Source organism: Chanodichthys erythropterus, chromosome 8, assembly GCF_024489055.1.
Source record: "Chanodichthys erythropterus isolate Z2021 chromosome 8, ASM2448905v1, whole genome shotgun sequence".
In the NCBI taxonomy this organism is placed as follows: domain Eukaryota; kingdom Metazoa; phylum Chordata; class Actinopteri; order Cypriniformes; family Xenocyprididae; genus Chanodichthys; species Chanodichthys erythropterus.
The window spans coordinates 40,610,203-40,633,639 of record NC_090228.1 but is presented as its reverse complement, the minus strand read 5'-3'; the positions used below and the strand labels follow the sequence as shown (position 1 = coordinate 40,633,639).

General features: G+C 41.6%; 1 protein-coding gene across 3 annotated transcripts; it reads left to right on the top strand.

The window, feature by feature from the left end:
- The first annotated feature begins 1,648 nt into the window (after positions 1-1,648).
- Positions 1,649-23,437, top strand: LOC137024939 (uncharacterized). Of its 3 annotated transcripts, XM_067392901.1 has the most exons (7): positions 1,649-1,908; positions 12,881-12,964; positions 13,051-13,128; positions 15,089-15,156; positions 15,232-15,372; positions 15,524-15,565; positions 20,754-23,437. In XM_067392901.1, the coding sequence occupies exons 4-7, from the start codon at positions 15,105-15,107 to the stop codon at positions 20,774-20,776; spliced, it is 258 nt and encodes an 85-aa protein (XP_067249002.1). In that variant the 5' UTR covers positions 1,649-1,908; positions 12,881-12,964; positions 13,051-13,128; positions 15,089-15,104; the 3' UTR covers positions 20,777-23,437. The 3 variants fall into 2 exon arrangements, with proteins under 3 accessions (XP_067249002.1, XP_067249000.1, XP_067249001.1); XM_067392899.1 differs by having other exon boundaries at positions 15,232-23,437.

Here is a 23,437-nt window from a genome sequence, read left to right as displayed (position 1 = left end):
TTGACCAAGGAAAAAAGGGCTGCATTGCCCCACAATTTTAATTTGAAGACGACAACTCCCATGATTCCACGCTCATCAGCAACCTCTAGCAATGAAACTTGCATACTATGCCTTTAACAGCTACATGTTTCAAAAGTTTCTTCAGCTAAATAAGAACAAAACAGAGGTTATTGTATTTGGAAACAAGGAAAACATATCAATGGTGAATGCATACCTTGACTCCAGGAGTCTAAAAACTAACAATGAACTTCAGGAATCTTGGTGTCATTCTGGAGTCTCATGGCTTCAACAATAGCTAAATCAGTCTACAACCATTTAAAAACATAGCATGAATAAGATATTTTGTGTTCAAGAAAGATCTAGAGAAGTATGCCTTCATTACCAGCAGAGTAGTGTGCTGCTGCCAGGCTCCTGACCCAAACCAAGAAAATCAGGATATCACACCAGTTCTTAGGTCATTACACTGGCTTCTGTTGGAATGTTTTATCAATCATATAAGAAAACCATTGTAGAAATAGTTTGAATAATAAAACAGCCCGATGTGTTTTGAAGGCCTCATGGCCTATTATATGACTGTAAAAACTGTCACAAGGTCAGGAGCAAGTCATGTGATCCACTTAGGATTCTGCTAAGTTAGTGGTATTTTCAGGACACCACAGGAGGTTGTGAATGATTGGTGATGGTTGGGAAGGAGCCATATTTCCTTTGGAAATATTACATCTTGTTTATGATAAAGGGTTGACCAGCATATGGCAGACTGGCACAATTAGAAAGACGGGTGAGAAAATAAAGATATGATTGTTTGGAACAGATGTGGTGAACTTTTAAGTTGCTGCGTATTGCAAAATAAAAAATAATCTCTGGCCAGAGACACACTCGGATGTCCTGACTTACCTCCATAACACTTCCAGTTTCATTTAAAATAAAAAGTACTTGTAATTGTATTTAAACAATTCTGTTCTAAACAATCATATCTTTATTTTCTCACCCATCTTTCTAATTGTGCCAGTCTGCCATTAATGTAAATGAAGTAATGTAAATGTAAATCCTAAAGGACCAAAATACCTTGCAGATATGCTGGTAGAATATAAACCAAATAAGATGGCATTCAGTTATTATGCCACCCGTAGCTGGAACCAGCTTCCAGGTGATGCCAGATGTGCCCTATCGTAACCTGTTTTTTTTTTTTTAAAGTCCAAACGGAATACATATCTGTTTAGCTGTGCATTCCATGATTAACCGCTGTTTCGCATACTGATCGCACTGTAGTTTTATTTTAATCGTCTTCTGTTTTTCTCATTTTTATTAATATATTATTTCCTTTTTATTGTTTTTTTTTTCTTAACCTTTTTATTAGTTCTATTTTTTAAATAATTTTTATTTAAAGCACTTTAAATGACCACGGTGTATAAAAAGTGCTATATGAAACCTGCCTGCCATATAAGTTATGTCTAAGTTATGTCCTTCTACAGGTTTGACTAGATTAGTCAAGACAGTTTGGTACATAGCCAAACTTGTACAAACGCACAGTGCCTAACCTTTGCCCACTTTCTGAAAACAGCACAGATCTCCAAACATACGCACCTTTGGTTAATGAAAAACATGCATAAGTGAAAAATATTTCAGAGCGTCTGTTTAATACAACAGTTCAGAGGAAAAAGAAAGATCTACAAATATTATTTGCAAAAAGTCCACTTCCTTTCTGATTTACTCCGTCCCAGTAGGTTAATTATAGCCTACAGTTCAACACTTTGCACTGCTCTAAGGCATAAAGACGCGCGCTACCTACCACTCCTTATTTCCGTGAAGTGAGTTGTTTACAGTTGCGCTGCTCCGCTGGGAATTTGGAATACAAAAGGAATGGAGCTTTTTCCGTCTAATTCTGGTTGTTGTGCGTCAATCATATAAGTAAGTTTAATTTATACACTGTTTTTTAACTGGTTTATTGTTTGCCTGTCTTTGGGCATTTCCTGCCCACTTGTTGTTCACTGGTTTATGTCCAAATGTGAACGTAAACTTCTGATAATTAATTATTGTATACCTCTGCTGGTAATTATCAATAGGCAATATTGTTTATTTTTCTTAATGTGTATGGTTCACTTTTTGATAATAATTAAATTTACTTTCTTAACGAACTGCTTTCAAATTGTTTTAAACCAGTACCTGTTTTTTTGTTTTATTTTGTTTTTTTTACGGGTGGTTTTAGTATTACTAATGATAATATTACCTGTTAGGTTTCTAAATGCTTGCGTAAGTAGCCTACTGCATGTGTTTTAATGTTGATGAATGTGTCATTTAATTGTAAGAGTTAGCTAATTACATCAGAATGCATATTGTTGTTTGAATGCTTGATTCTGTATTTTCATGCCCTCATTTCAAAAACACACACACACACACACACACACACACACACACACACACACACACGACTCTCCATAGGCGTAATGGTTTTTATACTGTAGGCTACTGTATATTCTATTCCCCTACACTAACCCTACCCCTAAACCTACCTAGCACAGGAAACTTTCTGCATTTTTTTAATAATAATAATAATAAAAAAACACAGTTTAGTATGTTTTTTTTAAGCCATTTGGTTTACGAGGACACAGAAAGTATGTTGTATTACATTGTAATACCCATGTCATTATACACATTTATGTCCTGATAAACTACATATGCCAATACTTTTATTCTGCAAGGTGTTTTATATTTGTAAAAGTGACAGTAATGCTACAAAAGCTTTCTAAAAGTCTCTCCAGTGCCCTCCACAGTTCTATACCTACCCTACAGCAGATAAAGCCATTTTATCCATCCCACTTTAAAGGTGAAGTATGTAGTTACTGCAGCACTAGCCTCTCCAACTCGAACATTACAAACACAGCTCTTATGGGTGCTTGTGAAGGTATATATCAACAGGTAAAAGTAGGTTACTTTCAATAAAACAGTCTAATCTTTAGAATACTTTTAGCTATGTTGCTAGAGCAAACACAAGTGTCTCACTTATGTAAAATAGCTTCAATACAGCCTGATATAAAGGATTGTGCTTTCCACAATTTATTCCAAAATCATCAGGTATGTCAGTGAGCAAGCCATTCGTAGAGTATCCATCCTTGAAAAGAGGTGGGCATGGTTAAGTTGCTGTTAAAGGGTTAGTTCACCCAAAAATTAAAATTCTGTCATTTATTATTCACCCTCATGCCGTTCCACACCCGTAAGACCTTCGTTCATCTTCGGAACACAAATTAAGATATTTTTGTTGAAATCCAATGGCTCATGAGGCCTGCATAGCCAGCAATGATATTTCCTCTCTCAAGATCCATTAATGTACTAAAAACATATTTAAATCAGTTCATGTGAGTACAGTGGTTCAATATTAATATTATAAAGTGACAAGAATATTTTTGGTTTGCCAAAAAAACAAAATAATGACTTATTTAGTGATGGCCGATTTCAAAACACTGCTTCATGAAGCTTCGGAGCGTTAAGTAAGTAATTTAAAAAAAGGTAAGTAATAAATGACAGAATTTTCATTTTTGGGTGAACTAACCCTTTAAAAGTAAGCTGTCGTAATGTCAGTTCATTCCTTTGCCAGTTGATGTGATGTGAGAATTAGACCTATGCAGCCCTAATGTGGCCTGAATCCTGCTTGCTCTTTTTGCTTTATCTGTTCATGATGTATCTGCAGTCTTGATTGCATGACCTTCATAAACACTTTGTGAACAACAAGAGACTGATGCCGTAGCAGTTCTTGCAATACTGGCTATGATTTTTCTTTAGGATTGGCATGATAACGTCATTCTTCCATGTTCTGAGCTCCAGCATCAGGAGATTGGTTGCGCCCTGTAAGCTGGTTTTTGCTATGGTGCTGAACATGGCTGTTACCTGCTACCAGTTTGTTCGATCAGTTTGTTGTAATTGAACTCACCATGACCGAAAAGTTTTTTCTCATCCAGTCCTGTCTGTACCAATGTCTGTCTGATCTTAGCTGGTTTTAGAAGTTGTTCTTGGCTGCATCCTGGCCGGTCTCAGTTGGGGCGTAGGTGGATAGGATATGGGTCTTTTTTGTGCCATTGTGTGTATTTGTGCAATGAGCACACCATCAGAAAGGGTTTTCAGAGCCACCGGGAAAATTGTTATCCCTATGCGACCACACAAGGTTAATATGTTGGTTTTCCTAGCGCGAAACAAGGACATGATAACTCAGTTCTATATCACATTCGTTAACACAAAAGTAATATTTTTTTTTATTTCTTTATTTTCATTCACACTTTGTTTTCATGTGATACTTTAGAATTCTTTAGTTTTTTCAAATTGGAAAAGGCATTGTAACAAATGGAGACTCAGGCAGGAGATCCAAGTGCAGCATTTATTTACAAGTGAGAGTGGTCGTACAGGCAGGGTCAAAACAGGAACAAACAGGAACAGTGAGGAACAGGCAGAGTCGTAGTCAATGGACAGGCAAAGATCAGGGCAGGCAGCAACGGGTCAATAAACAGGAAACAGGCAGTAACGGCAACAAACAGGCAGACAGGAATAATAATGCTCGGAAATGACACACTGGGTAATCAAGACTTCGCGGTGAGGTGGTGTGTGTGTGAGTCCTTTATAGTCCAGGTAATGCGTATCAGCTGGGTGTGGTGATTAGTGTGGAGTGTGCATGACTGTATGTGGCAACAGGTGATTGGTGGAGTGAGTGCATGTGATTGACAGGGAGGATTATGGGAAATGGAGTCCGGAGTGAACAGGAACAGACTGTGATCGTGACATAACGCCCCCCTCCCGGAAGACGCGTCCTCGCGACGTAAAGGAACAGCTAGGGAGGGGGGGGTGGGTGCTTTGGAGATCTAACAGCAGCCGGGAATGGGATCTCCAATGCAGCCCCAGGGACTCAGGCAGCCACGGTGGGTCAGGTGGCTCGGGCGGCCACGGCAGGTCAGGTGGTTCAGGCAACCACGGCAGGTCAGGCGGCTCGGACGGCCACGGCAGGTCAGGCGGCTCGGACGGCCACGGTAGGTCAGGTGGCTCGGACGGCCACGGCAGGTCAGGCGGCTCGGACGGCCACGGCAGGTCAGGCGGCTCGGACGGCCACGGCAGGTCAGGCGGCTTGGACGGCCACGGCAGGTCAGGCGGCTTGGGCAGCCGCAGCAATGAGACCATGAATGGCCCAAGTGGGCTACAGTCCATGAATGGCCCTAGTGGGCTACAGTCCATAAATGGCCCTAGTGGGCTACAGTCCATAAATGGCCATGACAGCAGTGGCTGGGCAGGGGGCGGGGTCCCCACCCACGGGGTCCCCACCCACGGGGTCCCCACCCACAAGCTCCCCAAGCTCCCCAGCCACAAGCTCCCCACCCTCAAGCTCCCCACACTCAGGTACACTGCCCCCCCCCCCCAAAGTTCTTGGGGATTTCAACGGGGTATGTTGCGGGCTTGTGGGCAGGGAGTTCGGGTGGCTCTGGCAGGGCAAGACGCTTGAGTGGCACTGGCAGCGCGAGGAGCTTGGGCGGCGCTGGCAGAGTGAGGAGCTCGGGTGGCGCTGGCAGAGCGAGGAGCTCGGGCGGCGCCAGCAGGGCGAGGAGCACAGGTGGCGCCGGCAGGGCAAGGAGACTGGATGGCGCTGGCAGGGCTAGGAGCTTGGGCGGAGCAAGAGAGGCCTCTGGAGTGGTCTCCGGACCCACAGCAGGTTCTGGGAAGTTCTCCGAGCCCTGACGGAAGAAGGAAGCCTTTTTCCTCCTCTTTCTCCTCTTACGTGGAAGAGGTGGTGGCACTGTGTTTACCTCCTCCGTGGACACTGCAGTGGGCGCACAAGCTGGAGCAGGCTCTGGAACAGACTCCCTGGCTGGCACGGATTCACTGGCTGAAACAGACTCACTGACTGGAGCGGATTCCGGAATGGACTCACTGGCTGGAGCGGACTCAACGGCTGGAACGCCCCCTATATCCTTAAGCTCCGAGGGGGCGGCCATCTTGCCCGTGGGCACTGGCAAAGCAGCCATCTTGTCCATAGCATCCAGGGCGCTTGAGTCCATGGCAACCGGCGACCTTGAGAGCGTTGCAGCCGGCGAACTTGAGAGCGTTGCAGCCGGCAAACTTGCGTGCAAAGCGTCCGACGAACTTGAGTACGAAGTGGCCACCGGGCTTGAGAGCGAAGCGGCCGGCAGACTTGAGAGCGAAGCGGCCACCGGGCTTGAGTGCGAATCGACCGCCGGGCTTGAGTGCGAAGCGACCGCCGGGCTTGAGTGCGAAGCGACCGCCGGGCTTGAGAGCGAAGCGGCCGGCTGACTTGAGTGCGAAGCGGCCGGCTGACCTGAGACCGAAGCTGCCTGCGGAGGCTTAGGAATGCCAGCCGCTCGTGCTGAAATCAGCGGTGGATCAGTCACACTGGAACGCAACCCTCTCCGCTCCCGGACTGATCTAGAGACGTGACGTGACTCTGGGCGATCAGCGGCGACATGACTTTGCTCTGGGCGATCAGCGGTGACGTGACGTTGCTCTGGGCGCTCAGCGAAGGCGTGACGTTGCTCTGGGCGATCTGCGAAGGCATGACGTTGCTCTGGGCGATCAGCGGCAACGTGACGTTGCTCTGGGTGATCAGCGGAGACGTGATGAGGCGTTGTAGCATCCGCCATTTTATGTGCGCAGTCTGTAGCGGCCGCCATTATGCGGTTCAGCGTGGTGTCGCGTTCCTCCGCGACCCCCACAGTAAAAGTTGAACCAGCTGTGAGCAGGGCAAAGTCCAAGAACTCCACGAACGACCCCCGTGGACCATTGGTGAATACATAGTCCTTAAGTGGTTCGTTTAATCCATAAATAAAAAAGTCAATGAGGGCACAGTCAGGTAGATCAGATAAGTGGGTTATATCCAGAAACTTTTGAATATGTGCCTCCAGGGTACAACAGGTGATTGGTGGAGTGAGTGCATGTGATTGATAGGGAGGATTATGGGAAATGGAGTCCGGAGTGAACAGGAACAGACTGTGATCGTGACAGGCATGTTCTTATTGCTTGTTTTAATGTAAGACTTTAGAATTAGAGTTCTTTAAAATACTTTAGAATTCTTTGATTTCTTTCATTTTTTAAATTAGAAAAGGCATGCTCTTATAGCTTTTTGGCATTTAACAATAACATAATTTTAACATAAATTTAACAATATATGCTACATAATAATAACTCAACATTAGAGCTTTATATGCACTAAAATCAGGATAAATGAGGTTTGTAAAAAGAAAAAAAAATGCTGGTAATACATGTTGCGCTATTGAGTCAAGGGAATTTTTTTCACAGCGACAGCCCTATATTTATATAACTACAATATAAGTTCTCGGTAGAAACACAAAACATTGTATAAAGTGAAAATATAGATTTATAATGGAACTGTCCTCTGGCCACTGTAATTCTAGAGTTTGACCATATGCTTATACAGGACAGTTTGTGCATAATAAATTTTTAAAAAAAATCTGAAAACCTTGGCCACATCTGTACCATGGCATCCAGCCGCAATGGAGCTGGACGTGTGAGAGCAAACCAGAGAGGACACTGGGTTTACTCTACTAATGGCAAACAGATCAACTTCTGCTCTGTAATACCTCTGCCTTTTCATATCCAACAATACCATGTGGTGGTGTCTTAAATCCCCGGGCCTTAGCCTCTGCCTCTACATGATGTCCACTCCCAAGTTTAAGCACCCTGGAATGTAGGCTGCCATCAGAGAGAGGAATTTAACCTGCATTGAGTAACTTGAATTTATGTAAGAGAATAGTGAAATTTCAAAACCTCTCAAATCTGGGAGAAAGTACCTCAGAGCTAGAAATACAGCTTTCATCTCTAGGCAATTAATGTTCCAAGAGAGATGTTGGTATCAAGGTATATGTTGACGGCAGTGACTATATGGCCCAACAGCCTCTGGTACTGGCTGGCAGGGATCTCCTTATCTTTTTTCAGTATATTGATGTCCTTAAGCTGTAACAGAGCCAGGGCATCATGTGAAATTTTGTTCATGTAGAGAAATCGAAGTACCTTTTGGAAAAATGCCATTACAAATCTTAGTCCAGTCTGCTGAACTGAATGTAAAATTTTAAGATTTGTAAAATCTAGAGGGTAAATGTTAAACTCTACTTTAAGTTGCGCAAATGACCTCAGAGATTAAGAAATCATCAGACCTGAAAAATCAGACAAGCCCTTGGAACTCCAACAAACCAATACTCCTAATCTGAATGGGAAAATCAGGATTCAAAGCTAAGGGAGATCGAACAGAAATAACCTGAGGAATATTCAAATATTTTTTTCACATCTTTCCAAACCAGTAATGTATGCAGAGAAGATTTTTAAAGGATTTAAAAGTGCAGGGTGGTTAGGTTCTTGTGGAACAGGTGTCTGTTTTCATTTATACTTCTGTGTTGTCCGCGTTGACGTGCATGCAGACCACTAGTGGGCAGTGTCATGTTGAGTATCACGGCAAAAGCTTAAGAAGAAGCAGCTTGTCATGTACGTTGTCAGAGAAGCTTACAAATAGATGACAAATCGGTAACGACCTGAAACAGAGCATTTTTTCATTCCTATGGAAGTGGAAAACGCTCGCTCTTCTCCGAGTCCCCCGCGCCAGTTTTTTTACCCGAGGGAGGGGTTCTAGCAGACCAATCACAGCGCTTGTGGTCCGCGTAGAATTGACGCTTTGTTACATTTTGAAGAGGTGCACGTCAGGCTACAGCATGCACTCGGCTATGGCGTATACTCAACGCTAGGGGTGTGACGAGACGGGTATCTCACGAGACGAGACTCGAGGCTGAGTTCACGAGACGAGACAAGATTTTTACACACTATTTTTAAGAAATCCTCAATGGTGAAATCATGACTAGAAAAAATATTCTGCAGGTGTATTTGAAATGTTTTAACTAATCATCTTGTAATGAATGTCACTTCAGTTCTACTTTCTGAATGTGAATTATCATATGCAGTAAAAGACAACAATACTCAAGCACTGTAAAAGTTTTTCCACTAACTCGACTGAATTCTCTTCTGTATGATTTCAGTCTCTTCAGACCTTACTGTACATGATTTATGAGCTTCTACAACTTTTGACCTCCTAACTGAACTCCTTTTCACAAACTGATCATAGAAATAAAAACAGTATAAATAAAAATGTTAACACTTTACAATAAGGTCTCATTTATTAACATTAATGTATTAACCAACATCAACTAACAATGAGCAATATATTTGCTACAGTATTTATTAATCTTTGTTTATTTTATTAACTAACATATATGTTAGTTAGTAAAAATAGTCATTAATTTTTAGTTCATAGTTTACAGTGCATTAACTAATGTTAACAAATGAAACCTTACTGTTTGTGCTTAATAAGATTAAGAGACATGTCAGTCATGCAAATAAGACCACATTTTTCTTTGATACAGAGCTGAGAGATGGTTACAACTACACTGCCCAGCCTAAAATAGCTTTCATATTGAGAGATATCTGTATTCATCAGGGAGCCGCTTTGAAAATGCGGGGTATTGAGATCGCGTTTAAATATGTTTACTTTCACTTTCAACGACCGCGCGTAACTCTGTAAATATGGAGCGGCGGCGTCCGTTATCCAACTGAATTAAATGTTTTTTTTATTTAAATACAAAGCAAAACGACAGTGGAGGCGTAATGTATACGTAGCGGTGGCATATTCTTTCCTAATCATCCTAACACTCTGTCATGGCAACATCACGAGACTACTTTTCGCCTCGACGAGAAATCTCGTCACAGTTTAGTCACACCCCTACTCGACGCAGAAGTTTAAATCAGCCTTTAACCTTAAATTTGTTTCTGGATGCAACTGGGAGCCAATGGATCAGGAAGGGTGTGACATAGGTTTTCTTAGGCTGGTTGAAGACCAGACATGCTGCTACATTCTGGATCATCTGCAAGGACTTAGTTACGCTGGCCAAAAGACCGGCCAGTATCCAGTAGTCCAGTCTTGAAATTGCAATAGCTCGGACAAGAAGTTGTCGCATACTCTGACAGGAAGGGTCTGATTTTCCTCATGCTGTAAAGAACAAACCTCCACAACTGAGCCGTTGTTGAAATATGGATTGAAAAACTCAGATGGACCTCAAACACAATCCCTAGGTTCCTTGCTATCATGGTTGCCGTTAGAATTGTGGACCCCTGTTGCACAGCAGTGATGTGGCAAACTGAAGGGTCTGCAGGTATTACACGGAGCTCTGTCTTTGCAAGGTTAAGCTGTAAATGACCCCTTTCATCCAGGAAAAGATGTTTGAAAGGCAGGCAGAGATACAAGCTGAGACAGTGGGATCATCAGTTTGAAATGACAGATGGAACTGTGTGTTATCTGCATTGCAGTGGTAGGAGAAGCCATGTGTCTTCATGATCATTCCCAGTTAAGTTGTGGAAATGGTGTAACAATATTTATTAGCTCAAAAGGGGAAATAATAATAATTAGCCATAACTCGTTATGATTAATTAATAATATTTGAATCAGTTAATCAAATTAACTTAAAGTAGCTTAATTAATATTACAATCAATTTGTTCGGCCAGCGAACACTCAGTATTAATTGTCTATCAATTGTCTATTTTCTGTGACCACAGAGTATCGCTTTCTTAACATGTAGCTGTGATCGAATCGTTATCAGGGATATTGGTTTTATAAGCAGACCAGAATCAACTCGCAAGAGTGTGCATACAAGTTTTATTTAACTACATCACAAACACATAACTAAACTAACAAACACAAACATACCATTCACACAGTGAGAGAGTGGAAAAAGAATGTGAACCATATCATAAAAGGGGAATGAAACAATGGAAAGAGTAAATTAACAATTGCTGGACGAACCATCAGTTTCAATACTGTAAAGCACCTTTGTTAAAAGGGGTTCACAGTCTTAATACTAAATTGCCATTTAGTGTTCAAACGATACTTGCAAATGCCTTAGCAGTCCGGATCTGCAGGTTCATGAGAAAATCCTTGATGGTTTGGTCCGCTGGCATGGAAATTTTAATCAACATCTTCGGCGTTGGTGAAGAAAATGAAGACAAACTTTGCGCTGTTATTTTGACTCTTTTGTGGTCGTTGCAGTTGTGCATGGCTTGAAGTGAAATTACCAGCCCTGCTCGGGTGGGGTGGCCCTCGTTATATCAACAGGAACAAAGCCAAGAACTAGAAGTCCATAAGCACTAAAACTAAACTCAACTGAGTGTGATTTTTGTGGGGGCTTTTGAACTCTCCAGACAGTCGACACCTTCAAATCTTGGCTTGACCGGGGGATTTCATTTGTTTGAAAGTGAGTTCATTTGCCTGGGTTTGTATGTTTGTGTTCATTTATACTCTGATAAACATAACAAACATACAATGCATTCTATGATATTTCAATGTCCACCAACATGTGAGTCATTAAACAAGGAGTAATTTGATAGTAAACATCACCTAGATGAAATACATTATCTCATAGTTCCAACTTTCAGGCATGCCTAACACTATACAACATATGAAAGAACAACATACAAACAGTAATAATAGATGCGATGTACTGGGGAAATGCATGTTCATTCATTTCGACGAGGTTGTCAATGAATTAATGGCAAAGAGTCCAGTTTATAGACAATGTCTGGTTCTAGTGGCCTGTCTCCTAATGGTCTTTGAAATGTGTGTAAAGAGCACATGGTGCAGATGGGGTGATTGCGCTCAGTGGGGGAGCCAGACCTTACAATTGTGTTTGATCGCTCCAGACGCTACAATGGAGAAAAGAAGCACCTTGAAGCACACCAGTGATTAACTGATGTGGCTCAGATACCCCTCCTCTCCATTAAACCTGGAAGGATCTGTCTGTGAGATAATACGTTTCACTGAAGTACCATACCTGTGATGCCCAATTCAAAAAGGGTGGACAGGAGGATAGTTTACAGTGTCAAATGCTGCCCACAGGTCTAATAGAACAAGGACAGATGGTTTAAAGTTCACTCTTGCTGTCCGTAATGTTTTAGAAATTGTCAGCATGTAATGATGACTGTCTCATATGATTTGAGTAATTGATAAGTTGCTGTGAGTTTGCTTATATAAGTGATGACAGTAATCCCAATTCCTCGACTAAACTGTTTATTCATGGTATATTCATTATATACTTGAGTTAAATATAATATTTGTATTGTTAGTTTATGTTTCTACTAACGCTGTCTATTTAATGCATTAATTATATTAATTCATTACAGGAAAAAAATGAGCTTGGTAAAAAAGTCCTTGCTGCTTTTGTAGCTTAGCTAGCAAATCCTCAGATGTCCCTGCCCACTGGCCATCAGTCAAAATCTTTTATTTCTCTGCATGTTTATTCTTGTAATAGCGATTTAAATTGTAATCCTTCAACACAGCTATCTGTTCTCCACAAACTAAAACATTCTGCATCAGTCTCTCATTTTTAACATTATCTATCATATTTAATGGCTAACGGCAAACATTTCTTAAAAGTTCCTACGTGATTGTGAACACATTTGAGTGAAGGTGCATACAGTCTCACGCATGTAAAAAACAAACAAACAAAAAAAACAACAGTTGCCTTCAAAATAAAAGCAGTGCGATTGTATTGCGTGCACCTAATTACACGTATTTGCATTTGACTTTTAATTTACTAATTACATCACATGGGCCCAGCGCCGTTTCTAGGCATAGGTAAACTAGGCGGTCGCCTAGTGCGCAAACAGCTGGGGGGTGCCAGTGAGAGCCCCCGCCCCACCAAGAGTTTTTTATTTATTTATATATATTTTATTATTATTTTGTACTTTTGCTATTTTGAGGCACTATGGGTGTGTAGATTATGAGAATCTATTTGTTTATGCTGGAGAGTTTTATATTAATGTTACAAACAATCATGACAGGTGCACTCAACAAATATTTCGAGAAACACAAGGCAGATGCTACTGTAGGAAGACAAACATCAGAGGCAAGACCCAGTCCCTACTGTAAGTGTTTACTTCTTGTTTACAGCTTTAGCTATATAGAATAGTTTCAAAAGTGTTTAAAATGGTATGTTTGATTGTACATGTAGTTGAAGCTGACACATTAAACTCAGGGACAGCCACTGGATTGACACCATTGGATTCTGGCCAGACTAAGCCGTCAGCAGGTGTGTGCATGTTTCTCATATGAAATACAGCTGTATAATAGTTACTATTTATTGTTTTTTTTGTTTTTTTTAATGGAAGGTGCAAATTGTTGGTATGGTGTTGGGAGGGTGGAGCCATGGGGGGTGGGGGGTTGGAATCTCACCTAGGGTGCCAAAACTGCTAGAAACGGCCCTGCATGGGCCAGTCAAGGATAACCTGAGGGCTGGATGTGGCCCAGGTGCCATACAATGTCCAGGTCTGCTTTATGAGGTTCATGTGCCGAAATCAGTCAAAAGTGGTATTACTGCATTAGAATTTGTGTTTACAATGGAGAGTTATTTATAAATACCAGCTATTATTGATGCACGTCTTTTATATGTCTACAAACCCGATTCCAAAAAAGTTGGGACACTGTAAAAATTGTGAATAAAAAAGAAATGCAATAATTTACAAATCTCATAAACGTATATTTTATTCACAATAGAATATAGATAACATATCAAATGTTGAAAGTGAAACATTTTGAAATGTCATTTTGGATTTCATGGGAGCTACACATTCCAAAAAAGTTGGGACAGGTAGCAATAAGAGGCTGGAAAAGTTAAATGTACATATAAGGAACAGCTGGAGGACCAATTTGCAACTTATTAGGTCAATTGGCAACATGATTGGGTATAAAAAGTGCCTCTTAGACGGCACTGCATCACATACAGGAATGCTACTGTAATGAAAATCACAACATGGGCTCAGGAATACTTCCAGAAAACATTGTCGGTGAACACAATCCACCGTGCCATTCGCCATTGCCGGCTAAAACTCTATAGGTCAAAAAAGAAGCCATATCTAAACATGATCCAGAAGCGCAGGTGTTTTCTCTGGGCCAAGGCTCATTTAAATTGGACTGTGGCAAAGTGGAAAACTGTTCTGTGGTCAGACGAATCAAAATTTGAAGTTCTTTTTGGAAAACTGGGATGCCATGTCATCTGGACTAAAGAGGACAAGGACAACCCAAGTTGTTATCAGCACTCAGTTCAGAAGCCTGCATCTCTGATGGTATGGGGTTGCATGATTGCGTGTGGCATGGACAGCTTACACATCTGGAAAGGCACCATCAATGCTGAAAGGTATATCCAAGTTCTAGAACAACATATGCTCCCATCCAGACATCGTCTCTTTCAGGGAAGACCTTGCATTTTCCAACATGACAATGCCAGACCACATACTGCATCAATTACAACATCATGGCTGTGTAGAAGAAGGATCCGAGTACTGAAATGGCCAGCCTGCAGTCCAGATCTTTCACCCATAGAAAACATTTGGCGCATCATAGAGAGGAAGATGCGACAAAGTAAGACAAAAAGACAAACTAAGACAGTTGAGCAACTAGAAGCCTGTATTAGACAAGAATGTGACAACATTCCTATTTCTAAACTTGAGCAACTTGTCTCCTCAGTCCCCAGACGTTTGCAGACTGTTATAAAAAGAAGAGGGGATGCCACACAGTGGTAAACATGGCCTTGTCCCTTTTTTTTTTTTGGAGATGTGTTGATGCCATGAAATTTAAAATCAACTTATTTTTCCCTTAAAATGTTACATTTTCTCAGTTTAAACATTTCATATATGTCATCTATGTTGTATTCTGAATAAAATATTGAAATTTGAAACTTCCACATCATTGCATTCTGTTTTTATTCACAATCTGTACAGTGTCCCATCTTTTTTGGAATCAGGTTTGTAGTTATTGTTTATTATTTATTCTTTCAGACTGCACACATACACATCTGTAAGTTACTTCAAATATCACTGCAGTGAGAATTGTTTCAAGCAATGCCATGTGGTCTGACTGTGCTGTTCATTTGTGTAGAACTTTAATTAAACCTAGTTTATGTTTCTACTAAGGCTGTCTATTTAATGCATTAATTAGATGCTTCATTCCTGCCTACTATCCTGCCAGCTATCCTTTTTTTCCATGTACTTTAGCAGTCAGGGAAGAACTATGGCATCTGCTGAACAGCCTTATGACACACTAGAAGAAAAGTACAAGGAAGGTAATAACTGAAAGAATATCAGTAATGTTAAAGTTGAAATTTAAGAAATGTAATAAATCTCTTTCTCTCTTTCAGGTCAGATGAGCAGCAGCGCTCACACTGTTGTCAGTGTTGATCTGAATGCTGAAACGGGAGCTACTTTAAATGCTCCTTTTATCATCAGAAGCAGCATCAGAGAATTGAACTTAAACTATGGTTTGAACACTGCAGGAAATGGTACTATTTGTAACTAAACTGTTGTGCTTGGTCGTTGTGAATTCTATTCCTAATTAAGTTCATTTTATGCTCGCAGTGTTAATGGGGAGACATTATTATTATTTATTGATTTATTTATTTTAATTTTTTTACTTCTTTTCTGTCCTAACAGAGCCACAAAATACCATAAAGATGGCAGAAAAACACAAAGAAGGTGCAACAGTCTTATTCTCTTCCTTAAAGGGGATTCAGAAATGGTTTAAATATGTTGTATATATTTTGGATTTGGGCAACAGTCCAGGGGCCTGTTTCAGAATTTCCCAAAATTCACTTTAAAAATAACAGTTTGTGTAAGATTATTCATGACTTTTTAAAGTGGTTCTTGAAAGTTTGTGAACCCTTTAGAATATTTCTGCATATATATGACTCAAAACAACATCAGATTTTCACTCAAGTCCTGAGAGTAGACAAAGGTAATCCAATCAAACAAATGAGACAAATATAGGCATTTATTTATTCAGGAAAATGATCCAATATTGCATATCTATGAGTGGCAAAAGTATGTGAATCTCTAGGATTAGCAGTTATTTTGAAGGTGACATTAGAGTCTATCTGTTCAGATGTGATTTCAGTCAAGGAGATGAAAGTCAGGTGTCAGTGAGATCCACTTATTTTATTTAAATGGGACCTATTATGCAAAAATTGTGTAAGGGCAACTCGGATCAATATAACTAAAAGGTAATAGAATTACAGTGAATAAGAACCAAATTAATATGTAAATGATTCAGAATTAATATTTTACACTGTTCTATCAACTATTCGTCCAACGAAAAGTTGGGGTTAGGGTATTTTACCAATTCTGGACAAAATATTATCCTGTGGACAATGGTAATAATATAAAGTTATGATTACTGATTATGAGCAAGGTAACAAATAAAAAAATCATTTTTTAATAAATCTAAATTTTAAGGCAGTAATTTGTAACCACACAGCACAAGACACTGATATATGTGAAAAATCAAACAAGACTCAAGAGAGGGGGTATTTCCTAGAGATCATTTCCGTAGGGGAAATGACCTTAAGATGTGTCCACAAGTCTGAGTTTCCTGATACAAGGGGGAATTCACACCTTACATCATGGTGTTACTTAGCCATATGTTCTGAGAAGTTTGTGGAACAAAAGGGGTCGCTTAATACAAATTCTGGTCTCCAAATGGCAGACATGGGAGAGCATTGTCTTTTTCAGCAATTTAGTATGGCTCACAAATGGACATTTTAATCTCACATACTATTTACGATGGATAGTATGGATATTGGACATTATTTTCAGACACAAATGCTCCTTAGTCTTAGTCAAATTTTTGTCTTTCATACTTTAGTCTAGTTTTAGTTGAAGAAAAGTCATTGCATTTTTGTCAAGTTTTAGTCATTACAGTTACCAACATTAACTTTGATAGCTATTTTATATGTAGTCTTTAGACAAAAATAGTCATAATTTTTATCTTTAGACCAGTTCATTTAAGCTTATGAAAAATTTGAATCAAGGTAACAGGCTGTATTGACATTGCACTCGAGTCTTAGCAGTAGCACTTGTGCAATTCTACATATCCCCCTTCAGTGGTTCTCAGACTTTTTAGAGTGTTGTACCCCTTGAGGTATTTAACATCCTTCTGTGCATCCTCTCTTTTCCACTTACTGCAGTTACACCTTTTTCATTAAGGGACAATATTTGACCTCTTAAATCGCTTTTTCTAGTGCAAATTTTTACTTTTATAAATACCTTTAAATAATGCTTAAATAAGTAATGCTTAAAAAAATTCAATAAATACACTGATGATAAGAATGAAGTGATACTTTTAAATAGTACATTAAAACCGCCAGTAGGTGGCCATAAGTCACTGTTTTTATGAGTGAACCGTCAAGTCATTCATTCTTTCAGTATCAAAGCCAGCAGCTGTATTTATGAATGAATCATTGAATCATTGCAGATTCAATCAAACCCGCAGGGGGAATTGCTGGTATAGCAACAGAAGGAGCAATTTCATGGTCTTTGAACTTCAAGCTGCCTTACTACCCAACCAAAGCTTGTTATTTCTTTGTATTCATATTCCCAACAATCTTTCAAAAGTACTCTAACTGGATGGTTTTCCAGATGTCCCTTTACACCATACCAGTAGCTTAATTTCAACTAGAACCTACGCTGTTCTAGAGGCAATTCTCCCATTTCAACTTGTAATGAAGCTACCGGAGAAGATCTAAATGCAACACAGTAAATTCGCAAAGCTTGATTTTGTATTACCTCTATCTTTTTAAGTAATGTCTTGTTTGCAGAACTGTATACTACACTCCCATAATCTATGTTTGACCTGATCACAGCACAAATTCTTTTCAATCACTGATATCTTGCCCCCCACTCAGCTACTGACAAGCACCTTAACACATGTATTCCTTTTTTGCATTTTTCTAGCAATTTCTGAATATGTGTTTTAAAATTTAATTTAGAATCCATCCACATACCCAAAAATCCTACTACATTAACTTGTTCCAGCTGATAACCATACATTTTGACATTAAAGCTTGGATTATTTTTCTTTTTTGAAAAACATTACTTGTGTTTTTGCCATAGAAAAACGAAAACCCCAATTATTCACCCAATTTTCACTGCTTTTTGCATTTTATTTTCAAAAAACATTTCGCCCCCATTCACTTCCCTCCTCCTCGTTCATTTTTTAAAGTTAGACATCAACCTTCTTGGTATTCCTCAAACAATTCATTATAAAGAATACAACAAGAAAAAAATCATAAAATTATAAAAAAATGCCTATTTTTGTATTAATTTTTTGTAAAAATTGTATAGGGTCGCTAAGGACCCGAGGTGTGTATGAGTTAGGGCTGCCCCCTAATAGTCAACTAACCGTTAATCAACTTGAAGAGGCTTGGTCGACCAAGATTTTATTAATCGGTTAGTTGCAGAAAAAAAAATCTCCGCAGGAAGTGGCGAGGTCACGCAGTCCTAGAGGCACAGATCATTAACTGCAGGAAATCCAAACATTCACCTATCATTTATCGACCTTAAATATGGCTTATCACTTGAAACATGTAAGTCGCAACTTTAGTCCATTCTCTTTAATGTTTGCCTATAGATAAATAAATGTGCACTATTATTTGGGGCATATCCAAGTGTTTGTGTGGAGAGCGTGTTTACTGCATGACATGGAGGCGCCGGTGTGATCACTGCACTTAACATAAAATACTCCGTCATTTTTGGTCATAGATAAGAGTAATGCAAAATGTAAAGGGTCTACTTTTATTTCTGTAAACTCACAATAACAGCAAAACGTTGTGCTTTTGTAAAACAATGAAAGCAATCAGGATGCGTTTTCTGATCTCGGTCTCGGTGAACTTGAGCTCGGAACAAGCATGAACCGAAACTCATCGTATAGGCTGCTTTCCTCACAGACACAAGAAATATATCTATAGCTTGGAATGTCTACTTTTAAACGAGCCAATTCAAATGGAAAATAAATATTGTCAGATTATGTAATCCATATGAAACTTGCATATAGGTGCGTCCACTACTGCGGAGATGAGAGATGAGTCAGCATTGTTGACTTAATCTCTGCAGCCGAAAACACAGAAAACATAGAAAACATTATCAATAAATTATTAAAATGTTTAGACAGTCTCCTTGCTGTTTTTTCACGACACATTCATAATCGTTACGTTTGCCGGTGCACTGTGGCAAGCTTTATGCATGTGTTTGAGCACTGATTAGGCTATGTATACATAAGATTAAAGGCTCATTATTATGATTTATGGCTTATTAATATAAATGTGCGATTAGTCGACTAATGGCTTAAATGAACGACTACTGGTCGACAAGAAAAATCTTTAGTCGAGGGCAGCCCTAGTATGAGTGTACGTATATTTTTTCTGCACAACAATAATTGAATCTTAGATGATGGAATAAGTGCAATTCACCTTTATTCCACAAGGTGGCAATACACAATGCTGAAGTGACGACTCATTCAGACAGAAAATGAAATAATTAGAAAAACATGAAATGGCTCAGCGATTTACTGCAGAACAAGTACTGAATGCAATCAAATATGACTAACTGTTACTGGATGAATCTGGTGAAGCTGTTAGCGATCAAAATATAGATTTTGAAGATGTTGAAATTATATAGTTTTGAGAATACATTTGAGATCGCGAATGGGCTCATATTCGTGACCTCAAACATAAAACTAGCCTATTATTTGTTGAATTTACTGGGAAATGAGCTCTGACGAGGACAGTGATGATGGCATAAAACATCTGCTCAAATTGAGTCCTTTCAAGCTCCAAAAGGTAACAAAATATGCTTTATTTTATTCTTCTGTAATTGTTACTCTAATATCAGAGGAGTTTTATATTATTGCGACACGTAGGCCTAGAGATCCTTCTGTGTTAGATATAGATCCGGGTCGATAAAGACCAAATATGTAAGAATGATTGGCAATCGAAACAGTCATGCATTTAAGGGTTAATCATTAAATTAAAAAGAATAGGACTGCTTGCACTTCCTTGGGGAGTTCCATTCTCAATTGGAAGAATCTGAGAAAAAGCAGTCCCTACTATTACTTGAATCGTTCTTCCAAACAAGAAACTCAGAATCCAGTTATACAATTTTCCGTCAATTCTTAAGCTTTCCAATTTCATTAAAAGCCCCTCTTTCCACAACATACCATAAGCTTTTTCTACATCAAAAAAGACTCTCACAAGCACTAATTTATTAACTTTAGCTTTTCAAATTTCAGCTTCCAAACACAATATTGAATCCATCATATTTCTTCCTTTTCTAAATCCACTTTGACATGCTGAAAAAATGTTTCTACTTTCAATCACATAAGTCAAGCTATTCATAATCATCCGTTCCATAATTTTGCATAAATTTGATGTCAACGCAATAGGTCTAACTTTCTGTTCCCTATATTTCCTCATCTGTGCACCTTTACAAAAGTTTCCACTAACATCTCTGCTGTATCACTATCTTTTATTGCTATTTTTCTATTTACTAAAACTGGAATATTATTATTTCTCTGAATCAAATTCTCTCCAGTAATTTCTTTTTGCATACCTTACTTCTCTCCTCACTATTGCCTGTGGTCTCTTAAGATTAATGTACTCACTAAATATAGATTTTCTGACTTTCTTCATCATTTTATTTCTTTCCCTAACTACCTTACTACACTCTTTATTCCACCACAATTCTGCTTTTTTACTATTTATAGTTTTCTTTTTTTCCTATTGTGGCGAGGGGGGCGTGGTTTAGCGGGTTCTGCAACAGGAGGGAGCGTCAGGGGAGGCGCGGTGATTGAACGGGTTAGATGCAAATTACGAACACCTGTTTCTCGTTCCAGTAATTGGCGTGGAGACAGGATAAAACGCCAGGAGAAGCAGGAGTGGAGGAGAGAGAGAGCCTGCTGACAGTCGTGTATGCCGTCCGGACTATTGGAGTGAAGCCCGTCTTCGGATGTGGAGAATTGAAGTGTGCGTTGCACCGAGCTTTTGTTTTGTTGTGTTCTTTGTGTGACATTTTCTCTTTGAGAAAGAATAAAGCGACTGTCAGCAGCTAAAAGCCGATCCCTGTCCTCTTTCCTCCCACAACTACGAACTTTACCACACTGGTGCCGAAACCCGGGAGGAAAAGACGGAAGCCGCCGCCATGCAGGCAGCCCCCGCCGCTGGAAAGCCGTTTGCGGACATCATCGCATCCCTCGCGGTCCTTCACCAAGAACAACATCGGGCCCTGGTGGATCTTCGCAACGACCAGGAGCGCCGCTTCGAGGCCATCATCCAGGGCCAGCAGGAGGACCGCGAGAGGTTCCGGAGCTGGATAGACCGGGAGGTTCCTGTGGGAACCACCGAGGCAGCTGCTGCTTCCTTCCAGCTGCCACTCCAGAAGATGGGCCCGCACGATGACCCGGAGGCCTTCCTCGACTTGTTTGAGAAGTCAGCTGAAGTGTCCGGTTGGCCCCGGGACCAGTGGCCCATGCGGCTCGTCCCCCTGCTGTCGGGCGAGTCGCAGGTGGCAGCCCAGCAGCTGCCCATCCAGAACCTCCTGGTCTTCGACGACCTGAAGAGGGCCATCCTGCAGCGGGTCGGCCGCTCCCCCGAACAGCATCGTCAGCGATTTCGGTCTTTGGAGCTGGCCGGCCTTTCGTGTTGGCCCAACAGCTCCGGGACTCGTGCCGCAAATGGCTGATGGCCGACGGAGGTGGCGTGGAGCAGATCATCGATCGTGTGGTGCTGGAGCAGTTCACCACTCGGCTCCCGAGGAAGACCGCCGAGTGGGTCCAGTGCCACCGGCCCACGTCGCTGGATTCGGCCATCCAACTGGCGGAGGACCACTTGGTGGCGTGCCCAGGGGTCGGCGAGCCCCTACCATCTGTCTCTCTCTCCCCCTCTCCCCCTTCTCTCTCTCTCTCTCGACCTGTCCCTGTTCCTAGGTCCCGTCCGCCCGGCCCGCCTCGTGTTCCACCCCGGGGGCGGGGTGGAACGGATTTCCGGCCGTTCGTGGCTCCAAATATAGGTCTGGCCACCGCCGGACCGGACCCCGCGCCTGCTTCTCCCCTCTCTCCACGCCAATCATCCGGCCCGTTCTCCGCCACTGGAGCGGCGGGCAGGTCTGGGCCGGCCTGCTGGCGTTGCGGGGACCCGGATCACTTTATAGACCGGTGTCCAATGATGGAGGTGGGGACATTGATCCGGGTCCCGGACGACCTGCAGGTTGCCCCCGGTCAAGCTGGTCAGTACCAGATACCAGTGAGTATCAAGGGGGGTACATATCAGGCTTTGGTGGACTCGGGTTGTAACCAAACCTCGGTGCATCAAAGCCTGATTTCATCCGGGGCATTGGATACAGGCCGCATGGTTAGGGTACGGTGTGTGCACGGGGATATCGCGAGTTATCCGTTGGTGTCGGTCAGGATTCTATTTAGGGGTCAAAAGCATAGTGTAGAGGTGGCAGTTAATCCCCACCTCCGGCACCCGATAATTTTGGGGACAAATTGGCCCGCGTTTAATAAATTATTGGGACATTTATGTTCGGGTGCCTCTTGGAAGAGATGTTCGCGGGGGAAGGAAGTGCGAGTGCAGGCGGGGGAGACTGATCAGGGACCAGTGGTGTCTGCTTCAGGGGAACCGAGCGGAATCGGGAGACTGATTCTCTCGGACCGTGATGATTTTCCCCTGGAGCAGTCTCACGATGACACGCTGAAAAATGCGTTTGAGAGGGTCAGCATGATCGACGGTCAGTCTCTCCAGCCTGGACGACCACTGACTTACCCCTATTTTGCGATTATTAAAGATAGGTTGTATCGAGTGACCCAAGACGCTCAATCAAAACAAGATACAACCCAGTTGTTAGTACCAAAGAGCCGCAGGGAAATGCTTTTCCATGCGGCTCACTCTAACCCAATGGCTGGACACTTAGGACAAACAGCGACACTAAATCGCCTCATGAACTGATTCTTTTGGCCGGGCATTCAAGAGAACGTGCGCAGGTGGTGTGCGTCTTGTCGTGAATGTCAGCTGGTAAATCCGCCGGCCACCCCAAAAGCGCCTTTGCGCCCCCTTCCATTAATGCAGGTCCCCTTCGAACGAATTGGTATGGACCTCATCGGGCCATTAGAGCGATCAGCGAGAGGACATCGATTTGCTCTAGTCATTGTGGACTATGCAACCCGATATCCAGAAGCAGTGGCTCTCCGCAACATTTCTGCTAAGAGTGTTGCGGACGCCCTCTTCAGTTTAATCTCCCGGGTGGGGATTCCGAAAGAAATCCTCACTGACCAAGGCACGGCGTTTATGTCACGTACGTTACGCGAACTGTACGAATTGTTGGGCATTAAATCGATTCGAACCAGCGTCTTTCACCCACAAACGGACGGGTTGGTCGAACGTTTTAATCGCACGCTTAAATCCATGATTCGTAAGTTCGTGCAAGAAGACGCCAAAAATTGGGATAAATGGTTGGAACCCCTGTTGTTCGCTGTGCGAGAGGTCCCGCAAGCCTCCACGGGGTTTTCCCCCTTTGAGCTTC

Bases quoted from the DNA above. Each gene is read 5' to 3' on its own strand.
- LOC137024939 (XM_067392899.1), top strand. From the start codon at position 21,598: ATGGCCGACGGAGGTGGCGTGGAGCAGATCATCGATCGTGTGGTGCTG.